At 38.4% G+C, this 20800-nt stretch overlaps 1 protein-coding gene across 10 annotated transcripts in view; it reads right to left on the reverse strand.

Annotated features, from left to right (window-relative positions):
- ARID5B (AT-rich interaction domain 5B) overlaps positions 1-20800 on the reverse strand; it is a 148844-nt gene that overhangs the window by 53878 nt on the left and 74166 nt on the right. The window contains exons 1-2 of one of the 10 annotated variants that reach the window (XM_039481439.1): positions 11117-11154; positions 9511-9566 (exon numbers count right to left, since the gene is read on the reverse strand). The exons of the other annotated variants lie outside the window; for them this stretch is intronic. Of the exons in view, the coding sequence (XP_039337373.1) occupies positions 9511-9566; positions 11117-11145 (85 nt within the window). The 5' untranslated portion in view covers positions 11146-11154. Of the gene's footprint in view, positions 1-9510; positions 9567-11116; positions 11155-20800 lie in introns of those variants that run through there. 10 annotated transcript variants of the gene reach the window in all.

Here is a 20800-nt window from a genome sequence, read left to right on the forward strand (position 1 = left end):
AACATTCTACTCTAGGTGCTCAGAATCTCCACTGTGCAACATTGTGATCAACTGAAAAAATATTTTGGGGCCACAACGATCACAATTTTTCTCTAGCTGCTTTACGAGCCAAGTTCTAAAAAATGTGTCTATTTATGTGAGTTAGTTAATGTTGGTGGCACCAACATTCCGCCTTCTTTTCAGCAATTTTCCAGACCCACATTTCTTTCCAGTAATCTTTCTATATCTAGGTATGTATATGACCCTCTTACGATAGCAGTGGTTCTCAACCAGGGGTATGTGTAACCCTGGGGGTACATCAACTCATCTAGATATTTGCCTAGCTTTACGACAGGCTGCATAAAAGCACTATCTAAGTCAGTACAAACTAAAATTTCATACAGACAATGACTTGTTTATACTGCTCTATATACTATACGCTGAAATATAAGTACGGTATTTATATCCCAACTGATTTATTTTATAATTATATGGTACAAATTAGAAAGTCAGCAATTTTTCAGTAATAGTGTGCTGTGACCCTTTTGTATTTTTATATCTGATTTTGTAAACAAGTAGTTTTTAAGTGAGGTGAAACTTGGGGTATACAAGACGAATCAGACTCCTGAAAGGGGTACAGGAATTTGGAAAGGCTGAGAAACACTGTCCTATAGTATCCCTACACCTAACAAGTATTCTGAGTTAGAAATAACAATCCCTCACCCTCTCTTTGTATCGTCCCATCCAGTAGGAGATGGATCTTCATTAGTTTATAGGAGTTTTGTTTGTGTGTATGTGGGTAAGTGAATGAGTGAGTCTGCGCACTTTGTGTGCGCATAGTTGATATATCTATTGAGAGAGAGCCACGTCAAAGAAATTAGTTTTGTATTTTCAGTTCAGAAAGCAGAGAGGACCACAGTCATTCTTATGTCTTGCAGGAATGATTTCAATAGTCCAGGTCCAGCTCCTGTTACAGTTTGCGTCCCACTCTCATAAGCCTCCCTCGGCAGTTTCATCGAGCCCCTGTAGTACAGCTGTCATGAGAGGCCGTGATCACAGAATGAGAAATTATCTTTCAGGTAGCTAGAGCTTTGAGCCTTTGAATAGCATAACAGAGACCTTGATGTGGGTCTGCATTCCTGAGGATTCAGACTTGGAGCAGGGAGAGCACTGGGGTGATGTGTCCACAGTGACCTGAGTTACTCAGCAAATGGGAAACTGTATTTTCCACCAGCTGGAGCTTTTTCAGGGAGTGCAAGAATGGAAATAGTAACCATAGACCTCACCATAATACCTGAGAGGTTTGTGGTTTTAAATATAACAGCCTTGATGGTAATCTCATTTACACTAGTGTAAACCCACTGAGTTCAGTTTAATTATTCCCAATTTACACAGGTGTAAATAAGATCAGAATCAGGCCCATCTTTGTGCGATTCTTAAGCACTTAAATAAAAATCTATATCCAGTGAAATTATATTATTCTTTACATTTTAGTAACATAGAGCAAGTTTTAACATTAACTGTGAAGACGGTTGTGTAATGTTCTTTTGCTGTCCGTGTTGATTCTTAGGAAATTATCTGGGTGGATTAAACAGAAACACTATTAAACAGTTTACACATTTCCATGTGTTTCTGATGTCTAACTATAGCCATGTTTGTCTCCATCTACAGAACGGTTTTATACCACATAGTATGCATATTTCAGCATCCAGCATTATTAACTCATGACCAACTGTCGGTTGATCATTATCTAACACATGGGGTCTCCAAAAAATCCTTATTTGGGCAAAAGCAGCCTTCTCAACCACTCTGTCTATATTTTCCCTCAGAAGAACTTTATTTGGATTATTATTTGCTGTCAATGGAAACTCAGAGGTTACATATGTAGAAATTTGCAGACAGGGAAATAAATCCTCACTGAGTTTAAACACTTAGTTGATATTAAAACCATCTCCAGCTTTGTTAGTTTAAAGAAAACTCTCAGTTGCCCTCTAGTGTTACATGAATGTCATGCAGAATAGCAGCAAGAGAGAGGGAAATATACACAAATTGTACAATCATGTTAAAAATATGCAGGGATGAACATTGTCAAGAATAAAGATCACAGAACTTATCCTAATTTAATATTACGTGATTCACTGTACAGATAATATTTCTTATAGAGAATGAGGGGAAGTTCTAACTTTGTGGAAATTACAATTCTTTGTTTGAAACATGATGCCTGGATTATGTTTACCACTATAATTGCAGTGTATGGCACAGTGATGTTATGAGCTAGAACCTCTGAATAGAAATTACAGTACCTATTGCATTCTATATACCATAGTTCATTCATAACTAAAAATAGACTGGTTTATAACCTGGTTCAGCTATTATATGAACCTAGGGAACACATGAGTCTGTAGAATTCCCTAACATAGAAGAGAAGTTGAGTTTGCAAAAGAATCAGTTTGTTCTGAAAATGGACAACATATGTAAAGATTTAATATACAAAACCAGGTGTATATATGGTATATATCTTCATATGTACCCATTTTCATTCTATACAAAGCAAAAATACCATATACAGCCTGAAACTATAAATTTAATAATAGATTACCAAATTAAGTCTGCACAATCACTTCATTAAAAAAAAAAAACGTTTCAATGTAAAATACAGCTGTAGGGGTTTGGACAATTTCCTGCATAACAGGCCCATCCCTGAAATGTAAATAACACCGGTATTAAAACAAGCCAATAAGGGTACATCAGGAAAAAAAAGAGTACATGAAAACATAAATGCACTTTCCAGCCTATCCTGCCAAATCTTTATTTAATTTGAGTGCTACTTTGATAAATCACTATTGCTTCAGTCAGTTTTTTTTTAAATGTCCTGTTATTCTTAACACAACTCCAGGGCTGATTATATCTTAACATTTGAAATATAACAAACCAACAGAGTTTTGCAATTAGAATTATTCACTTATTTCCTGTGTATCATCAGCATTCCTGAAAGAATGTTGCTATAACATTAAACAACAGTGTGATCTTTAGAAATACATGATTTGCTTGTTCTGTTTTTTTCCCAATGCAATTGTGCAACTTTAAAATCCTCTTCTTTCCTAATTCCTTTCTCTCAAACATATGCCCTTGTTAGTGACTTATAATGTTTATAAAAAACAAGTTTGAGGAATTTTTTTTAAAAGGACTTAAAATCCACCTACAATATTACTCAATGTTTACACATTTAAAAAAAGATAAATATAGATCTATCTGGGAATGGAAATCCATAAACAGTTAATTATAAGGATTTCTCTTTTTAGTTTGACAAGACAGAAATGCCACAAGTAGTACATATGGCAATTCAAAAAGTATAATCAGGGAAAAGGCAAAATGAACATTTGAAAGATGAATAGTTTAGATTTGCATAATCTGATATTTATATAGCACATTCTTTCCAAATGGATTGCAGTGTTTTTCCATTTTTAATCTCTCTCAGCATACAGATTATAGGTATAGGAATCACCTTTTTCATCAATAAAGTGCAGCCACCTCTGAGGTAAAATGGGGAATTTGTTGAACAGCACACAGCAACACTACACAACCACGTTAGCACAGGCAAAATTACATGCCTGAAACTAGAGTGGGAATTCAGGTATGTATCCAGGCCCTGATCATAAATGAATTCTGTATGGGTCACAGGTGGAGCTCTGCACACTTTGCAGAGCCTCAGTGGAGTTGACTAAAGGATCCAGGCTCCTCAGGGTAAAGCTGGTCTCTTACCATGTATTTACACAATAGTGGGTAATTCCTAGGGGCCTCAATTTCCACCAAGGCTCCTAAGTATTACTGCAATAATATGTGTATAATTACCTTATTCTAAATTGCAGTTTGGCCAGACACAAGGGTTAATACCCCATGCCTTGTGAAAGATGCCATGGGATTTTTAATGACCACAATGCGTGAGGACCTCGTGTTTACATATCATCTGGAAGGACCTCAGCACAGTGTTTTAACACCATCCTGGGGCAATGATTCTGTTCTGGCAGAAGGAAACACAATACCCACAAATTAACTGACTATGTATCTGGATTTTCCCACAAAGTCTCCCATCCAAGTGCTTATATAGCCTGATGCTGCTTAGCTTAGGAGACATGACAAAAGTCACAGCTTAGAGAGAATAAACACCAGCAGTGTCTATGTAGCTACTTTTCACTAGCTTCAAACAGCTCGAGCCAATCCATAAGAAATGAGCACTTCTACCAGATTTCCATGTATTGTATTAAGAAGATATGGACTTCTGCTGAGATGAATATCAAGATTCATCAACTCAAGAGGTAAATATTGACTGAGGCAAAGCAAAGGTCAATACTGGTCAATATTTACTCAAGACACATTAAATCTAGACATAATGTTACATTCTGAATGGCTATCAAATCTCTGGAAGTCTTCACTGTGGCTAAGGATTTCAAAAATGTAACCATGTTTCCTTTTAAATCAACATTCTAAATGAAGAAGTTAGAGAGAAACTATTATTTCTCTAGTGCAAAGTGAATTATAGCTGTCACTGACCACAGCTGTAGCCAGAGGAGAGGCACATACAGTATTTACATATGCTATCTGTCTGGTTTGCATTCCAAACGTCAGTATTACTGACCTCTGAGGATATGAACAATAAAACTTTACTGATTCATCACACAACGTTATTTCAGACAACCAGGATTTTCTTCTTGGTAGGAATGTACCCTGCTCCCCTCCCAAATATACATAAATTCAGGCTGAAACTTTATCTCAGGGTTCTGCTTCCCATGAGCAAACTACTTTGAGGATGCTGTCAATCAAAAGTGTTGGGGAAGTTAGTTACAGCCCTATTATTTACTGTGGCAAGTATATTAGTCCTAATATTTATCTAAGATTTCAAGCTTACGCTCTCATTTCTGAATAGGTCTTCCACCTGGCCATTTTTGTTTGAAGCCACAGTGTACTCAACTAGCCTACCACAGAGTAGGAATGTTTAAAATAGAAATTCCAAATAATTTATAATGATTAGATTAGATTTTCAGAGGCACTTGAGGAAACTCTTCACGCAAATCCCATAGAATTTCAATCGGATTTGGGATCCTACCTCCCTTAGGCACCTTTGAAAATGCCAGCCAAAGTAAACAATAAATGAGTAGTTCCTCCTCCTCTTTCATTCATCCAAATTCAAGTACCAAAACATAGTAATGAACACCCATTTTCAACTTTGTGTCTGTTCAAATGTAGTATATGGTAGATCCTATGACCACTGATGTCAATGGGCTTTGTATCAGACACTAATTGTTTTATTCCATTCATATTCTTATTTTGTTTTGTATTCATCCCACTCTTCTCTCTCTAGTACCTTCCTCTCTACTGGTGAATGGGATGATTTTACTTTGCTGTGAAGTCAAAATGAAATCAGCTATACCCCAAACCTTTGTTCAGGGCTGATCTACACTACAAAGTGAGGTTGGCTTAACTAGATCACTCAGAGGCCTGGTCTACACTACGCGTTTAAACCGGTTTAAGGAGCGTAAAACCGATTTAACGCCACACCCGTCCACACTAAGAGGCCCTTTATATCGATATAAAGGGCTCTTTAAACCGGTTTCTGTACTCCTCCCTAACGAGAGGAGTAGCGCTATTATCGGTATTACCATATCGGATTAGGATTAGTGTGGCCGCAAATCGACGGTATTGGCCTCCGGGCGGTATCCCACAGTGCACCACTGACCGCTCTGGACAGGAATCTGAACTCGGATGCAGTGGCCAGGTAGACAGGAAAAGCCCCGCAAACTTTTGAATATTTCCTGTTTGCCCAATGTAGAGCTCCGATCAGCATGGGTGGCGATGCAGTCCTAAATCAAAATAAAGAAAGAGCTCCCGCATGGACCATGCGGATGTGATCGCAGTAAGGGCAGGCAAATCTGTTCTATCAGCGCTCCGTTACAGAAGACGAAATTCAAAATCATTTTTAAAAAATCTCCACACAGACGCCATAGCAGGGACTCAGCGCACTGCTGCGTGACAAGCGTAACGGAAAGCCAAAGAATCAAATGGATGCTCATGGACTGGAGGACTCAAGCTATCCCACAGTTCCTGCAGTCTCCGAAAAGCATTTGCATTCTTGGCTGAGCTCCAAATGCTTCTAGGGTCAAACACAGTGTCCGCGGTGGGTCAGGGCATAGCTCGGCAATTTACACACCCCCCCACCCACCCCCAGAAGTGAAAGGGAAAACAATCCTCTCTTGACTCTTTTACATGTCACCCTATCTTTACTGAATGCTGCAGATAGATGCGATGCTGCAGCACTGAACACCAACATCCTTGCTCCCCCCCGCCATGGGTGGCTGATGGTGCAAAATGACTGGTACCCGTCCTCATCATCAGCCTATTGGCACATGGGGCAGTGCAAAAGGGCTGGTAACCATGCTAACTAGCATCCGTCAGGTCGATCAAGGGTGCCTGCTCCTAATTTTTCCTGGTAGATGGTGCAGTATGGCTGGTAACCGTCTTCATCATAGCAACAGGGGGTTGAGCTCTATTAGCCCCCACCCTTCATGTGTAAAGAAAAGATTCAATTGCCCCTGGACTAGCAGCGGGATGCTGGGCTCCTCTCCCCCACACTGCTTAATGTCCTGTCTGGACTATCATAGCAGCTAGAGGCTGCCTTCCACTCATTTCTCACTAACAAGTCACTGTGTCTTATTCCTGCATTCTTTATTACATCATCACACAAGTGTGGGGACACTGCTACGGTAGCCCAGGAAGGCTGGGGAAGAATGGAATCAACAGGTGGGGTTGTTGCAGGAGCACCCCCTGTGAATAGCACACAGCTCATAATTTCTGCGGGATCTGACACGGAGCGGCTGTGCTCTCTGGTTCTCTGATACAGTGGTTCTCTAGTACACTTGCCCATATTCTAGGCAGGACTGATTCTATTTTTAGATACCAAAAAGGAGGGATTGACTCAGGGAGTCATTCCCAAATTTGGCTTTTGCGCCCCTGGCTGATCTCAGCCAGGGGCACTTATGACAGCAGCAAATGGTGCAGTGCAAAAGGACTGGTAACCATGATCATCTTATTACCAATTTATGGTATGGTAGATGGTACAGTATGGCTGGTAACCATCTCTGCTGTCATGCAAAAGCAAAAGCATGCTTCTGTGTAGCACTGCTGAATCGCCTCTGTCAGCGGCATCTAGTACACATACGGTGACAGTCACAAAAGGCAAAACAGGCTCCATGGTTGCCATGCTATGGCATCTGCCAGGGCAATCCAGGGAAAAAAGGCGTGAAATGCTTGTCTGCCGTTGCTTTCCCAGAGGAAGGACTGACTGACGACATTTACCCAGAACCACCCGCGACAATGATTTTTGCCCCATCAGGCACTGGGATCTCAACCCAGAAATTCCAAGGGGTGGGGGAGGCTGCGGGAACTATGGGATAGCTACGGAATAGCTACCCACAGTGCAATGCTCCAGAAATTGACGCTAGCCTCGGACCGTGGACGCACACCACCGATTTAATGTGTTTAGTGTGGCCGCGCGCACTCGATTTTATACAATCTGTTTTGCTAAACCGGTTTATGTAAATTCGGAATAATCCCATAGTGTAGACGTACCCAGAGCTGTGAAAAAATTCAAACTCTGTGTGATGTAGTTAAGCCAGCCTAAGCCCCGGTGTAGACACTGCTAGGTCCATGGAAGAATTCTTCCACGGACCTAGGTAGTGCCTCTCAAAGAGGTAGATTTACTACAGTGACAGACGAACCACTTCCATCGCTGTGGTAAGTGTCTACACTACAATGTTATGGGTTGCACTGCTGCAGCTGCGCCTCTGTAGTGTTTCTAGTGTAGATATAGCCACAGTGAGTAACAACAGTGTTCTGTCATTCTGAAGCTTCTTCTTCAGGCTTGGCGAGACCAAAAAAATTCTGGAAAGATGAGACTCCAAATGTGCACAGTTCTAAACTTCAGTGATGATGTTAGCTTAGATGTATAAGATTCACTGTTTCTTATAAAGCAACTTTAAGTCTTAGCAGAACTAAAACATATCTGCTTCTAAAATAATATGGAATCCATAACGTGGACCTGAAGTTTAAATTCAAATATACATTTAAAAAAAATCAATAAAATGCTTTTCTAAACCAGGAGATACTGGTTTAGAAACTTGCAGTAATATAATATTTTAGAACTTTAATAAATAATGCTTTTACCTTGATTACAAATAATATCCTGCCATGAAAACCCAGAGAGTAGAGGTAGGAAATCATTTGACAAAAATTAAAATGTCACACTTTTCATAGAACTAAGCATTATAATTATTGGTGAAATACACTTTTCAAACTTGTTAACACAAAATTAACAATTACATACATCACTTAACTTTATAAGTGCATGTCTCTTGAAGAACCCACTAGCTAACCAGACCTAGCTCAGTTTTAATATATACATGCAGTACTTGTAGCACGGAGGGGATATAACTATGTCAATGCTGGCACTGTAAACCCTGAAATGGCAAGTGCTATTAAACTGAGATGTAATCATGTTGAAAGGGAAACATTAACAAACAGCAGACAATTGAGAAGAAAATACAGTGCGCTTGTGTTCTACGACATATGCTTCAAAATCTTATATAACTATTCATTGTCTATTTCATCTGGCTATGATCCCGGTTTGTTCTATTCTATGCTATACTAATTTTACAATAATAAACTATTACACAAGCTTTATGCAGTCATGCATAGGAAACGGTTGTGGAAGACATTATATTTGATTATCTTTCTACCAAAGACACCATCTTGAAATTAAACAATAGCCTGGTAGAAATGTATAGGAGTTAGAAGGAAAAAAAGAAATAGATCTTTACTAAAAATTAGAGAGAATGTTAAATCTCAGAAGTGCAGCCTTTAAAAACAGAGATCTCCCCCCTCCAAAATTCACACTCCAAACCCTCCATGAGTATATTACAGATAAATACCGCTCAACTGACAATATTACAGGAGAGTCAGCATGGTACTATACCATATTGAGTTGCTGACAATTAGTGATGTTGGAAATGCAAATATTTGTTATACACCACCTTTAGGTAAAAATGAAGCAAGGCAGTTTACAAAGACAAAAGGAATGTGTGAAATAGTTTGGGTGTAAAAAAATGATTGATTGATTGATTTATGCTTCAGCATGAATCAACATGAATTGATGAGATGCCTAGGTTAACAGTTGTCTGTACCAACAAACCTTTGGACGGTTGCTAGACGGTTACTGCAAATAGAAAAAATGTAACAAAGGAAGTTATAGAGTATGCAAAGATAAGGTCCAAAACAGCGACTTCGGGTACTGCATTTGCCTATGGAATTATCTTGGAATCTTCTACTAAACCTGGAAATGAACATTAATCACACTGGCTCAGGATTGTTATATTTAGTCATGGAGCAGTGCCAAAAAACCTGTATTGATCTATAGTATCACTGACATATTTACATCCAATATCTCATCAACCATTAAGCCCAGAAATAAATGTATTTTACCATTGGAAAGTGTGGGATTCTCAGATCTCCAAGATATAAACGATTTATTTCTGGCCCTGCCAAGTCACAAAACACCAAACTTAAAAATCATAGTATTTTGATTACAATCTTGCTTCCCCCACATACTTTGATTACAACATTTTAGCAGCTAATCTCTCAAACCACTAAATCTAGTAAACCAATGTTTTATATGGGCCCCAGGAGCACTACCACAATGCAAATAGCCACAATTCTTGCCAAAAGCTGAGACTCAGCTTTCAGAGGACATAGGGTCTGATTCTACACCACTGAAATCAATGTCACTTTTGCATTGACATCTGTGGGAGCAGGATCAGACCTAGGTAGCTTTAATGTCACATTTTGATCTAAATTACATTGGTGTAAATCCAGAATTACTTCATAGACTCCTGTGGAGCACCTTTTGATTTACATGAGAGAATCTGATATCAGAATCTCATCATTAACCTTTACCTTTGAAGAAGAGCTTGTCAAAACTCAGAATTTCTGTCCAATTCCAGCATTTTGAAATTTGTTTCATCCCACATCAGGACAAAAAGTCAAAATATTAATTTGTTTTTATGGAACAGACAGTTCTGATAAATATTGGTTTGGAACATTTCCAAAATGAAATATTTCATTTCAATTTGATTCAGCCATAGTTTGTATTCCCCTGAGCCGCCACTGTGCCTTGTGGGAGTTGTTATTTGAGTACCTCATGCGCCAGGTCTCCTCTGTGGGTAGGGCTCCTTTGCCAAACTAACTCTCTCGTGATGTACCATGTCAGTTCACCAACGGGGGAGATTGTGGAATATCACAGAAGATGTAGTCTAGCCAGGCAAACCAGCCCACAGAGGCATGAGGCACCTGAATTACAGCTCCCATGAGGCCCCACAGCAGCCAGGTGAACACAGATTATTGTTGAAATGACTGAACATGAAACTTTTCAATGCAGTTGGACAAACTAAAATATTTTGATTTGGGCCAACCCAATCCCAAATAAAATGTTTCATTTCAGTTTCACTGATGGAAAATAGAAGCATTTCAGCAAAACAAATGCCCTCTGGAAAAATTTGTTTTTGTGGAAATAGCATTTTCCATAAAAGCATTTTGGTGGGAAATTCCCAAGCAGCTCAACTTTCAAGGCTCATGAAATAGGAGTAGCTAAACTCATGTCAGAATCAAAACAGAGGAGGAAAAAATACCTACCGCTAAGTGGAGAATCAGAAAATGGAAGGAGAATGGTAGGAAAGGTCAAAGTCTCATAGTGAGGGTTTATTTATGTGTTTAGACTTGGGTCTAAAGAGCCCCCCGAAACCACCAGAATTTTGAAGTGTTGAAGGCTGTCCAGCTGCAGGTGGGATGTGGCAGATAGGGTGCTACAATGCCTCCCTCCCACAACTGATGAGGTCTTTTGTTTAGTTTACTAACAGACTCAGGACTCATTTCATGGTGTGTAGATGAAATCCTATATCTTGTTTAGGCTGTCTTTTTATTTGGATGAAAAGACAAATTGGATATTTGTTATCTCAAGACCTCCCCATTTCCATGAATATTAACTTTTGGAGCCAAATATACAGCACAGCCTTAATGCCTTTCCTTAACTCACCTGAAATGGGAGCTCACATTTCTATTCATTCATCTCAGCCTCTCTTGCTCTCCAGAATATTTTTTGCTGGTTGCTAGGCAGCTATTGTTGAAAATATGCATGAGGTATTAATTGACTGAGCACTTAAAAATTCTTTAAAATTGAAATCACCACCATACCTAAAATAGGACATTTCCTTATATCAGGCAACTCCAGATACAATGTTGATGGGCTGCAGTGTGTCAGGGGCTGGATGAGTCTTGAGAATTATTCACACACAGTACACGTCGCAGAAACAAACAAACCCAAACAATTAATAACCTCATTCTAACAGATGAAGCCTTAGTCAACAGATAAATTACTTCATGTCTTGTTAATCTTTTTGCTTATTGTAACTTTGTTTACAATTTTCCATACTTTTCCTCTGACATGTGCATTTCATATTTTCATTTTTTAAGCCACTGATGACTTTGGGCTCCTCTGTTATTACAGTTAATTTTAGAACTTGCTGAACATATCAGCCAATTATCTTCTAAACCCAAAATGGAACCAGCAAGTATTCTTATTTGCTTCACTTCAAAGAGATACTGTAGCCTCATTGCTGATGCCAAGTGCTCTGTGCTTCTTACCAGTAAATGCAGATTTCATTTTATAGAGTTTTTTTTTCCAAAAAAACATTCCAATGTCATGATCAAGCTCGAAAGACAGTAAACACAGACTTCCATAAATTGACTCTAACTTCTAAACTAAACAACTGAAAAGATTTGCAGCTAGGTAGGTTTTTCAGTTCTGTCATAACTAAACATACACAACAGACATCCAACATAATTACAGAAAGTGTTTCATAATTACCATCACCCAAAAACCTTAAAGAGCTATAATTTTTGGTAAATCAGTCAAATGATTGTAGTCCATTTTGATACAATCTAATAAGGGTAACTACATTGCTGATACTTGAATGTGTTATTCTGCTACAAAAGGTTGAGGGAAGATATTCTTTCTGCTTTTCAGACTTTGATTTTTCACCCATAACTATTATAAAATAGGCCATGGGCCTGTCTTGGTATATTTTAATAGAGCCAGTACAGTTAGGGCCACAAGATCATGACGTACATTCCATGTTGTGCTTAATTTTACCATTGAAATGAGAAGCAAAACCAGCAATACCTACTTAAAGTACACAGATCACATTATAGTAAGGAATAGTTTTCACTGTTATATGAACTTTTATTTTATTCCAACCTTCCCTGCTTCTTTCACTGTAGCCTTTGTAATAGCAAGTCTGAAATGAAACCCACTTTGGGCTCCAACAATGCTGAGAGCTTCCTTATAGCAGTACCCCGGTCATTGGGACACCAGCTGTTGTTTGTGTATGTCATCCTAATTGACAAGGTTATTACAATTGCCCCTTTCAGTTTCCTTCTTACCCTTTCTGTGGGCTGAAGCCACCTGTTTAAAATCAAATTCCTTCTCTTCTTGTACTCAGGTGTTACTAACAGACTTTTTAATTAATACAGTCTTTCAAACTATTATGCAAAAAGTTCAGGTAACTAGAGATATGCCTAAAGGATGTATAAAGAGTCACATTAAGTCTGTATGTGATTTTGGAGCATGTTATTAGTTAACATATTTAAATGAGATGCTATCAAGTTAGATTTTCAAATCCTGCCACAACTAAAACACAATAGGGCAGTTACAACACTTCCTATGTAGGGCTAATGTATTGGGCACTATCTGTGAAATTAAAACCCAACAACTATGCTTCAAATGTACAGATCGCTAGTACAAATTGAAAGGTATGTGTATATGTCTGAAGACGGGCAAAGCTCAGTAAATTCTCCAAACTCCACCAAACATTGAACCACACCTGAATTTGTCTAGCTTCAGCCACTAGATCTTGTTATGCCTTTGCCTGTTAAACTAAAGAGCCCCCTACTATCAGAAGTCTTCTCCTCATGTTGTTACTTATAGACTGTGCATGCAATTAACCTCTTAACATTCTCTTGGATCAGGGCCGGCTCCAGGCACCAGCCTACCAAGCACGTGCTTGGGGTGGCACCTTGGGGTGGAGCGGCACTCGGTTTTGTTTTGTTTTTTTGGTTTTTCGGGGCAGCACTGGAGGGGTTTTTCTTTGTTTTGGCGGCGCGGCGCTGGGGGGGGCAGGGCTTCGGGTGGCTCAGTGCTTGGGGGGCAGGGGCTTGGCATGGCGCTCAGGGGCGGGGCTTTGGGCAGCGCAACGCTGTGGGGGGTGTGGGCTTGCACAGCGCTCGGACGAGGGGCAGGGCTTCGGGCCGCACGGTGCGGGGGGGGCAGGGGCTTGCGCAGCGCTGGGAGTGTGGGGGCTTGCGCAGCGCTCGGGGCGGGGCTTCAGGCAGTGTGGCGCTGGGGGGGGTTCAGTGGCACGGCGCTCGCGAGGGGGGGGGTACGGTGGGGCGGCACTCTTCTTTTTTGCTTGGGGCGGCAAAAAAGTTAGAGCCGGCCCTGTCTTGGATAAACTAATACATTGAGCTTCTTTAGTGTCTCAGTTTAAGGCAAGTTTTCCAGACATTAAATCATTCTTGTAGTTCTTGTCTTAACCCTTTTGAATTTTTCAACATCAGTTTTAGTGTGGAACCAGAACAGCACACAGTGTTCCAGTAGCCATTTCTCTAACACTATATACAGTGCTAATACCACCGGCTCTGTTTCTATTCGATATTCTCCTGCTTATACATCTAAGGATCATGTTTGCTGTCTTAGCTCCTGCATCACACAGTTGGTTATCCATCATTATCCCTAAGTCCCATTCACAACAATAAGGACCAACGTAACTGCTCTGACTCACAGGCAGGATGTTTGAATTAATTAAAGGACTACGGTAAAGTTACACATATTAAAGGTCAAAAAATCATGCTTCCATTGAAGTCAATGTCAAAACTTCCATTGTTTCATTGGCATTTGGTCCTTAGTGTACAGACAGCCCTTAAAGTTTCACTGTAAAAGTTCTAATGCCTATTATAAAGCTCAGAGAAGCCAAACACCTTATTCTTTCTGCAAAAGGTCATTACTTTTTGATTTTTGTCTAGTTAGTAAAATATATTCACTACTCATCCATAGAATCCAAATATGAGAAGGAATAGTGTATCCACTGACTATTACTGGGAAGAGGTTGTGGTCAGAAATGCTCAGGTAACGTCCGGGGAATAAAAAATAGGTTGTTGAAGGGTTCTTTTGTTTTTTGCTTGAATTATGAACCAGTCATAATGCCGACGTTCTCCATACTGCTCTCTGATCAGGTTTGTAACGAGTGAGTTTGGAGACTAAGGGCCTGATCCAAAGCCCACTGATGACAGTGTAAAGACTCCCGTTGAACTCAGTAGACTGAGGATCACGTCCTTATATCCTAGTGCCTAATATCAGACAGCAGAGCAGATCACAATTTTTTCAAGTGGTACATGGGTATTTTGCAAATCCTTTAAAAACTACAATCATGTCAACGTGACATTTAAAACAGCTGCAGAAATCTCAGTCTCTCTCCAGATCATATAACTAGGATATTTTAAAATATAAAAACTACTCCAATTTGCTATTAATTTTCTTCCTCTCTTAATATTGCTGGCATATTTAAAATATAAACTACTGAAATTTGCTATTAATTTTTTTCCTTTGACTTGTCTCTACATTGCATCATCTCCCAATTACTGTGATTTTGCTGAGTACGCCAGTTTCTTAAAGGCCCAGCTATAAAATGTATGGACTAATTGTTGAGCAGAACTGAGGAGCTATTAAAACTGCAATAGTACAGCACTTCCAGTGGTAGTCTATTATTTCTACATGATTGGTTTTGTACAGCTCTAACTCATGCATTGAGACTCTTAGATAAATTAACTCCTTCATTTTGACATAAGTATCACAGACAGAATTAAACATGAATGAACATTTTTCTTCAGATATTTTATATGCAGTATAGATAATTTCAATGCATGTTACTGAAGATTACATATTATTTGAATTGAGAGCCATTTGCTGTTTTATAAAGACTATAATAAATTGATTTTGATTTCAAAATTATCCCATGTTCCTATTTCATGTTTCTCTGTCATATACATGTTAGAGTATGTTTACAGAACTTTATGAACTATAATATACAACTCAGGCATTTCTAAACAGCCATATAAGAGTGGGTCTGAAATGTACACATTTTAAAGATTACTTTGCGAACACCAAGCTCTTTTCCCAGCTGTTTTGCATTTTGAATTTCCCAATAAATGAATAACATACTAAAAAAGCAAACAAGATCTGACATTATTTAGTCTAAGTTTCTAAAATGGCGTAACATCTGTAGCTAAAAACAATTTTGAATAACTATATTTAACTATCATCAGTATTCAATTATTCAAAACTAGTTTTCTTTACAGTCCAGCTATGTGGCTTAACAGTGTGGTATTCAAATGTTTCTTTTAATTGTTTTGTCCTTCCAACAGCCACAATACAGAAAATTAAAAAAAAAATCTCATATCTCTTTTATATATATTCATGTGACCAACCCATGATCTCAGTTAAGTGCCACAACTGTTCATTAACACGCATCACAGTCACACAGTCAGTTTTGCAAGCTTTGATACCATGCCAAAATGAGGGGCTCAGCAAATGGCACTTTGACCTTTTCACTACTAACTTCAGTCTTTATTAAAATCTCTGAAACTTTAGGTCTGTCTCCTGCTTTACCATCTTTTATCTGCTTTATAAATACCTAATATTCACTCATTAAACAGAAAAATTTGCTACATTCTTATGTAATGCTAGATTCCCTTTCCACTCACAAGTGGCTTGTGAAATGCCTTTGATTAAAAAAACTAAAGAATTCTAAATCTGCATTGCAGGCTCATTTCCAGAGCACTCAAGCATGTTGTCCAATTTTGAAAATCTATCAGGATACATGTAAATTTATCCAAGTTTCATAAGAGTCAGTTTTCCCTGTTGAATTTTAAGTAACAATACATGAAATGCTCTCTCTCTCTCTCTCTCTTTTAAATTATGTTTGCTTTGCTGAAGTCTTCAGCTTGACCATTTGTGTTGGGACAGAGACTGATTTTTTCCCCCAGCAGGACATCCATTGCCAACAATAGAGTCACCAAAACCACTAGCACCAAGGAGTTAAATGTTACCGCAAGTGAGACAAATAGAGGCTTTGATCATTTTTATGGTCCTCAAACAAAGATAGTGGGGAAAATCATGCAAATTATTTTGGCTAACAGTAACTAACTAATTACAGGTAAGAAAAATCAGAAAATGTTCACATGAGTCATTCGTGTGTTTTCATTCTTTGTGAACTTGCCGGCACACCCTGGCTGCTTCATTTCTTGCTTTAAATAAGTAAGCACTGGAAAATATGTATAGTATTTGGAACTACAGGGAATGACATATTAATTCAAAGGTTGCTTTGTATAAGTTTACATTTTCCATTTTTGAAATGTAGCTTTAAGGAAAATCAAGACCTGCCTACAAACTTTAATTTATACCACCCTTCACCCAAAGATTAGCTAGACTGTATGAGCTACTTTTTCAAGTTACACAATAACAAGGCTTAAAAAACTGAAGCATCACCATTAAGCAACTCAGTAGCCTTGGCTGCTCCTATTAGCAGTACCATTAGGCAGCCCAGAAAGCCCTATGCTAAAAAAGACTTAAAGAAGGTATCAATTCCAACTCCTTGAAATGTGTACATTAACCTTGGTATTAGGAAAACTATTTGCTCTTAGACACATTACTGCAGTCTGATTAAACTAATGACAAATATTTTGGAATTTCCATCTGAAGCCAAAATGAAATTATTCAAGTGCACTCCAGAAGAAACAAAGCTTTTTTAGTGCCTTCAAATTAACAAGTAAGTTTACAAATGGCCTATACGTAAAACAGCATTAACTAAAGTTACATTTGTTTTTATTGAAAAAGAGCCTCAAGTGCTGACATGTAATGTATGACATGTGATACATAATAATTCTTTTAAACCAGTTCTGACATAATATCTCCCAAGGCATAATAACCACAAATGACTGCTTTAGTTAAGAAACTAGCCAGAAGCAAAATAGATCCATGTAAAAGTAGCTTTAACCATAAGTACCTCAACAATATTTTATGTCACTTTGTAAAAAGTTAAAGGAGTCCCATAATAATTAACAACAAAAACTTCATGTTCTTTACTATTGTGTGGTGATTGTGAAAGCTTATTTCATAGCCCCACAGCTGCCAATGCTGTAAATTATGCAGGCACCACGAAACATTAAGAAGAAATAATAGCAATTTAAACTAAGGCTGACGTAATTCATGATAAACAGTCATTGGAAAATATTACAATGTTGTCTTTTTTTGAGTGGGTTTAATCAGAAGAATGTGACCATATTCTGACATAAACCACGTCTCGTTTCCATTGTACTGGCCTTTGGAATGTTGGCACTGAGACTGGCTGCAAAGTTCTCTTCTATTCACTATAATGACTGATTCCAAGGCTTGAACACCTGAGGGAATGTAACAATGTAAATTTGGAATTCTGATTGATTGAAAACTCTTCCAAGACAAAGCTCAAGAGCTCTGGCATGCATGGTGGTCCAAGAGAGACTGAAATTGGAGAAACATTAAACAAGGATGCTCTAAAGAATACATATAAAAAAGATGGTTCCAAAACTGCCAACATATCCAAATGACTTTGTTTTCACATTCACCATGAGCTTAACACAGTCTCTGTTTTACTACCCTGAAAACGTGGCTCTTAATATGGTTTTGTTAGTTGAATCACAAAAGCAGCAACACACTGAAAATCAAATATGAGAATCAGTAATTTTAAAAATTGTATCTAAACCCACTTAATTAATAGAAACCAATACATGGGTACACATAATACTTATGTGATAAATTACATACATCACACACATTTGTGCACCTCACCAGTACTCTTCCCACTAATCTTTCTTTCCTGGAACTATTTCTGACATTATCATTGTCCTAAATCTAAGCAGATAATGCTTTTAAACCACATCACACTATCATGTATTCCCTAAAAAAAGAGAGAAGAATGATGGTTTTATGGTTAAGGCATTGGACTGAAACTACAGAGACCTAAATTCTTATGCTGCTGAGCCACAGACTTCCTTAGTAAAACCTTTGCAAAATAAAACATATCATGTTATGTTACAGCATGTGATCATGTAATCAGTCTAATTGTAATGCATACACAGGCAAGGCAGAGTTAAGGTTGCATGTGAAACTTTAAGTTGGGAGTTTCTTGATTTTTAAGTGCTTAACACAGCAACCTTAATGCTTCTTCACTATAGTATTTTTAAATGGAATTTCTAAGCACATACATGGTGGGTTTTTTGTTTGTTTGTTTGTTTGTTATTCGCAAGAAAGAAAGATGGGGGGTGGGGGAGGAAGCTCACATGCAACCTCCTTAAACGATCCATAGGAGGGAGCCCTTCTTCTCCACACCTCAGAAGCTGCATAGTTTTACCTTTCAAACTGACAAGAGATTGAGGGAATGGTTCCTGTAAAGCACTGAATGAGGAGCCCTGCTTGACTGACAACACACAGGTGAGCACTGAATGGGCAAAGGCTCTTACAGAGCTCTGTCTCATTCAATGCACAGTTTACAAGTGTGCTTTGGATTATGCTAGCTTTCATGCCGTGGACTGATGCACACATATTATAAAGTGTGCATACCTCAATGCACATTTACTAGATACTGGATGCCCAGGGAATGAGGCAGAGGTTGAGGATGTACAGTGCTGCCTACTGTACCCTGAATACTGGTTGAAGAGCTTAAAAAAAAAGCCAATGAGATTTCACATAGCATTCACCCCTCCAATAGGCTTTACTGGGGAGGGGAAGGGCGTGAGCATATAAACCTAAACAAATTAATTGCTCTGTAAAAAGTGACTACAGTAGATATTCTCTAGCAAGGACATTTTAGATTCTGGTTTTGTTCAGTAAAAATGAATTTATGGAGTATGTGTATAGCTCAAAAATATTGTTGCTATTGAAAAATGTACTTAGAAAAAAAAGGAAAGAAACATATTTTGCTTCTTTTGAGTTTATATGGATCACAAAATAATAGAAATGTAGAGCTGGAAAAGACCTTGAGAAGTCATCTAGTCCAAGTTTATCTCACTTTACAACACATTACATACTTCACTTAACTCACTGCTAACGATTCTGCTTTCAGATAATCTGGTGTAAATCTTGTGTAACATCCACTGAAGTGGATGGAGTTATTCCAGATTTACACCACTGTGAGACGGAATAGCCCCATTATCAGTGCTTTTTGCTTCAAGTATACAAATATTTTACCCTTTACAATGAGTGACATAATGCAAAATTTGCAAATATTTATTTTTAGATGTGGGAAAAAAAGCAATTAGAGCTAAAACTGTTAAGAATGAAGAAATCACTTAACAGAAGCAATTAGGCTGGGCATATAAACAGCTCTGCCTTCAGATATTTTATTCAAATGCTGCAGAGCATACAAGGAAATATCACTTGTTTAAAAAACTGGAAGTATTATTTCACAACTGAAAAATCAATCATTATAAACAACATCTGGGGATCATTAATAACTTACTCTACAGTTGGATTAACAAATTTTTTTAAAAAAAGATCTGACCAAGAATTCAAAACATTTCCAGATTTTCTCTTTAAAACCAAAGGCTTATGTTTGCAGAGATGAGAAATTTATACACACACACACACACAGACACACACGATATAACTCTGTTATGCATTAATCATTACTACTCCTCTAGCTACGTCCTGTTTTTTGTTTTGAGAAAGTTAAAAATTACAATATTTAGCTAAGCCACTCTACCCAGAGCCATGGAAAAGATTTGCATATTTTTCAGACTGCTGAAGATGCAACTGTAAAGCTGCATCTGAGGAGGTCCCAGCATCCATGCTAATACAAAGACTTTCATATACTCGTATCAGATTTTTAAGAACACATATAAATGCTAAAATGTTCTAGCCTTACCACTGGGATACTAGCAACTTTCTCTCTGTAGTACCATACTTGTGTTAAAAGTATGGACAGCATACCCTGGGAACATTAAAAATGGTGGTGGAAAAAACTAAAAAGATTCTAAATAACATTAAAGAATATATTTTTCAAAATCCATGGAGTAAGTTTTTCTCACTACATGCCTTGAAAACAAAATGAATTTTCTTCTTAGGGGGTTGCATGCTCAATCTGGCAAGTTGCTGAGCACTCTGGTCCCACTCCAACAAAGCATTTACACATATGCATATCTTTAAGCACATGAGCTGTTAGGTTTACACTAATTCCTGTTATACAAGTCATAGGAACAGACCAGAAGCTTCAATTCCAGCAGGCCAGGTTACACCCACTATTACAGGGCATGAGCAGGACATAGGCAGAAATGGCCTACTGTTCTCCCCAATGTACACCTTTTAGACCAGTGGGTTCAAGCCCACTGGCCGTATCATCAGCTGCCCTTTTCTGACAGGGACCTGTGTGGTGCATAGGATGGATAGACTCCTGGGTGTGGGCTTTCCACAGCCTAGATCCCCTGTGATTACACAGCAAAGATATTGGGCCTGATTCCGATCTCACTGGATGCCTAAAGTCAATGGAAAGACTACTTCTACCTTCAGGGGGTGTATATCAGGCCTCGACACTGTGGAAAATCAGGAATAGCTCCACTCAAGTAAATAAAAAGT

This window comes from Mauremys reevesii, linkage group 7 (genome assembly GCF_016161935.1).
Source record: "Mauremys reevesii isolate NIE-2019 linkage group 7, ASM1616193v1, whole genome shotgun sequence".
Taxonomy (NCBI): domain Eukaryota; kingdom Metazoa; phylum Chordata; order Testudines; family Geoemydidae; genus Mauremys; species Mauremys reevesii.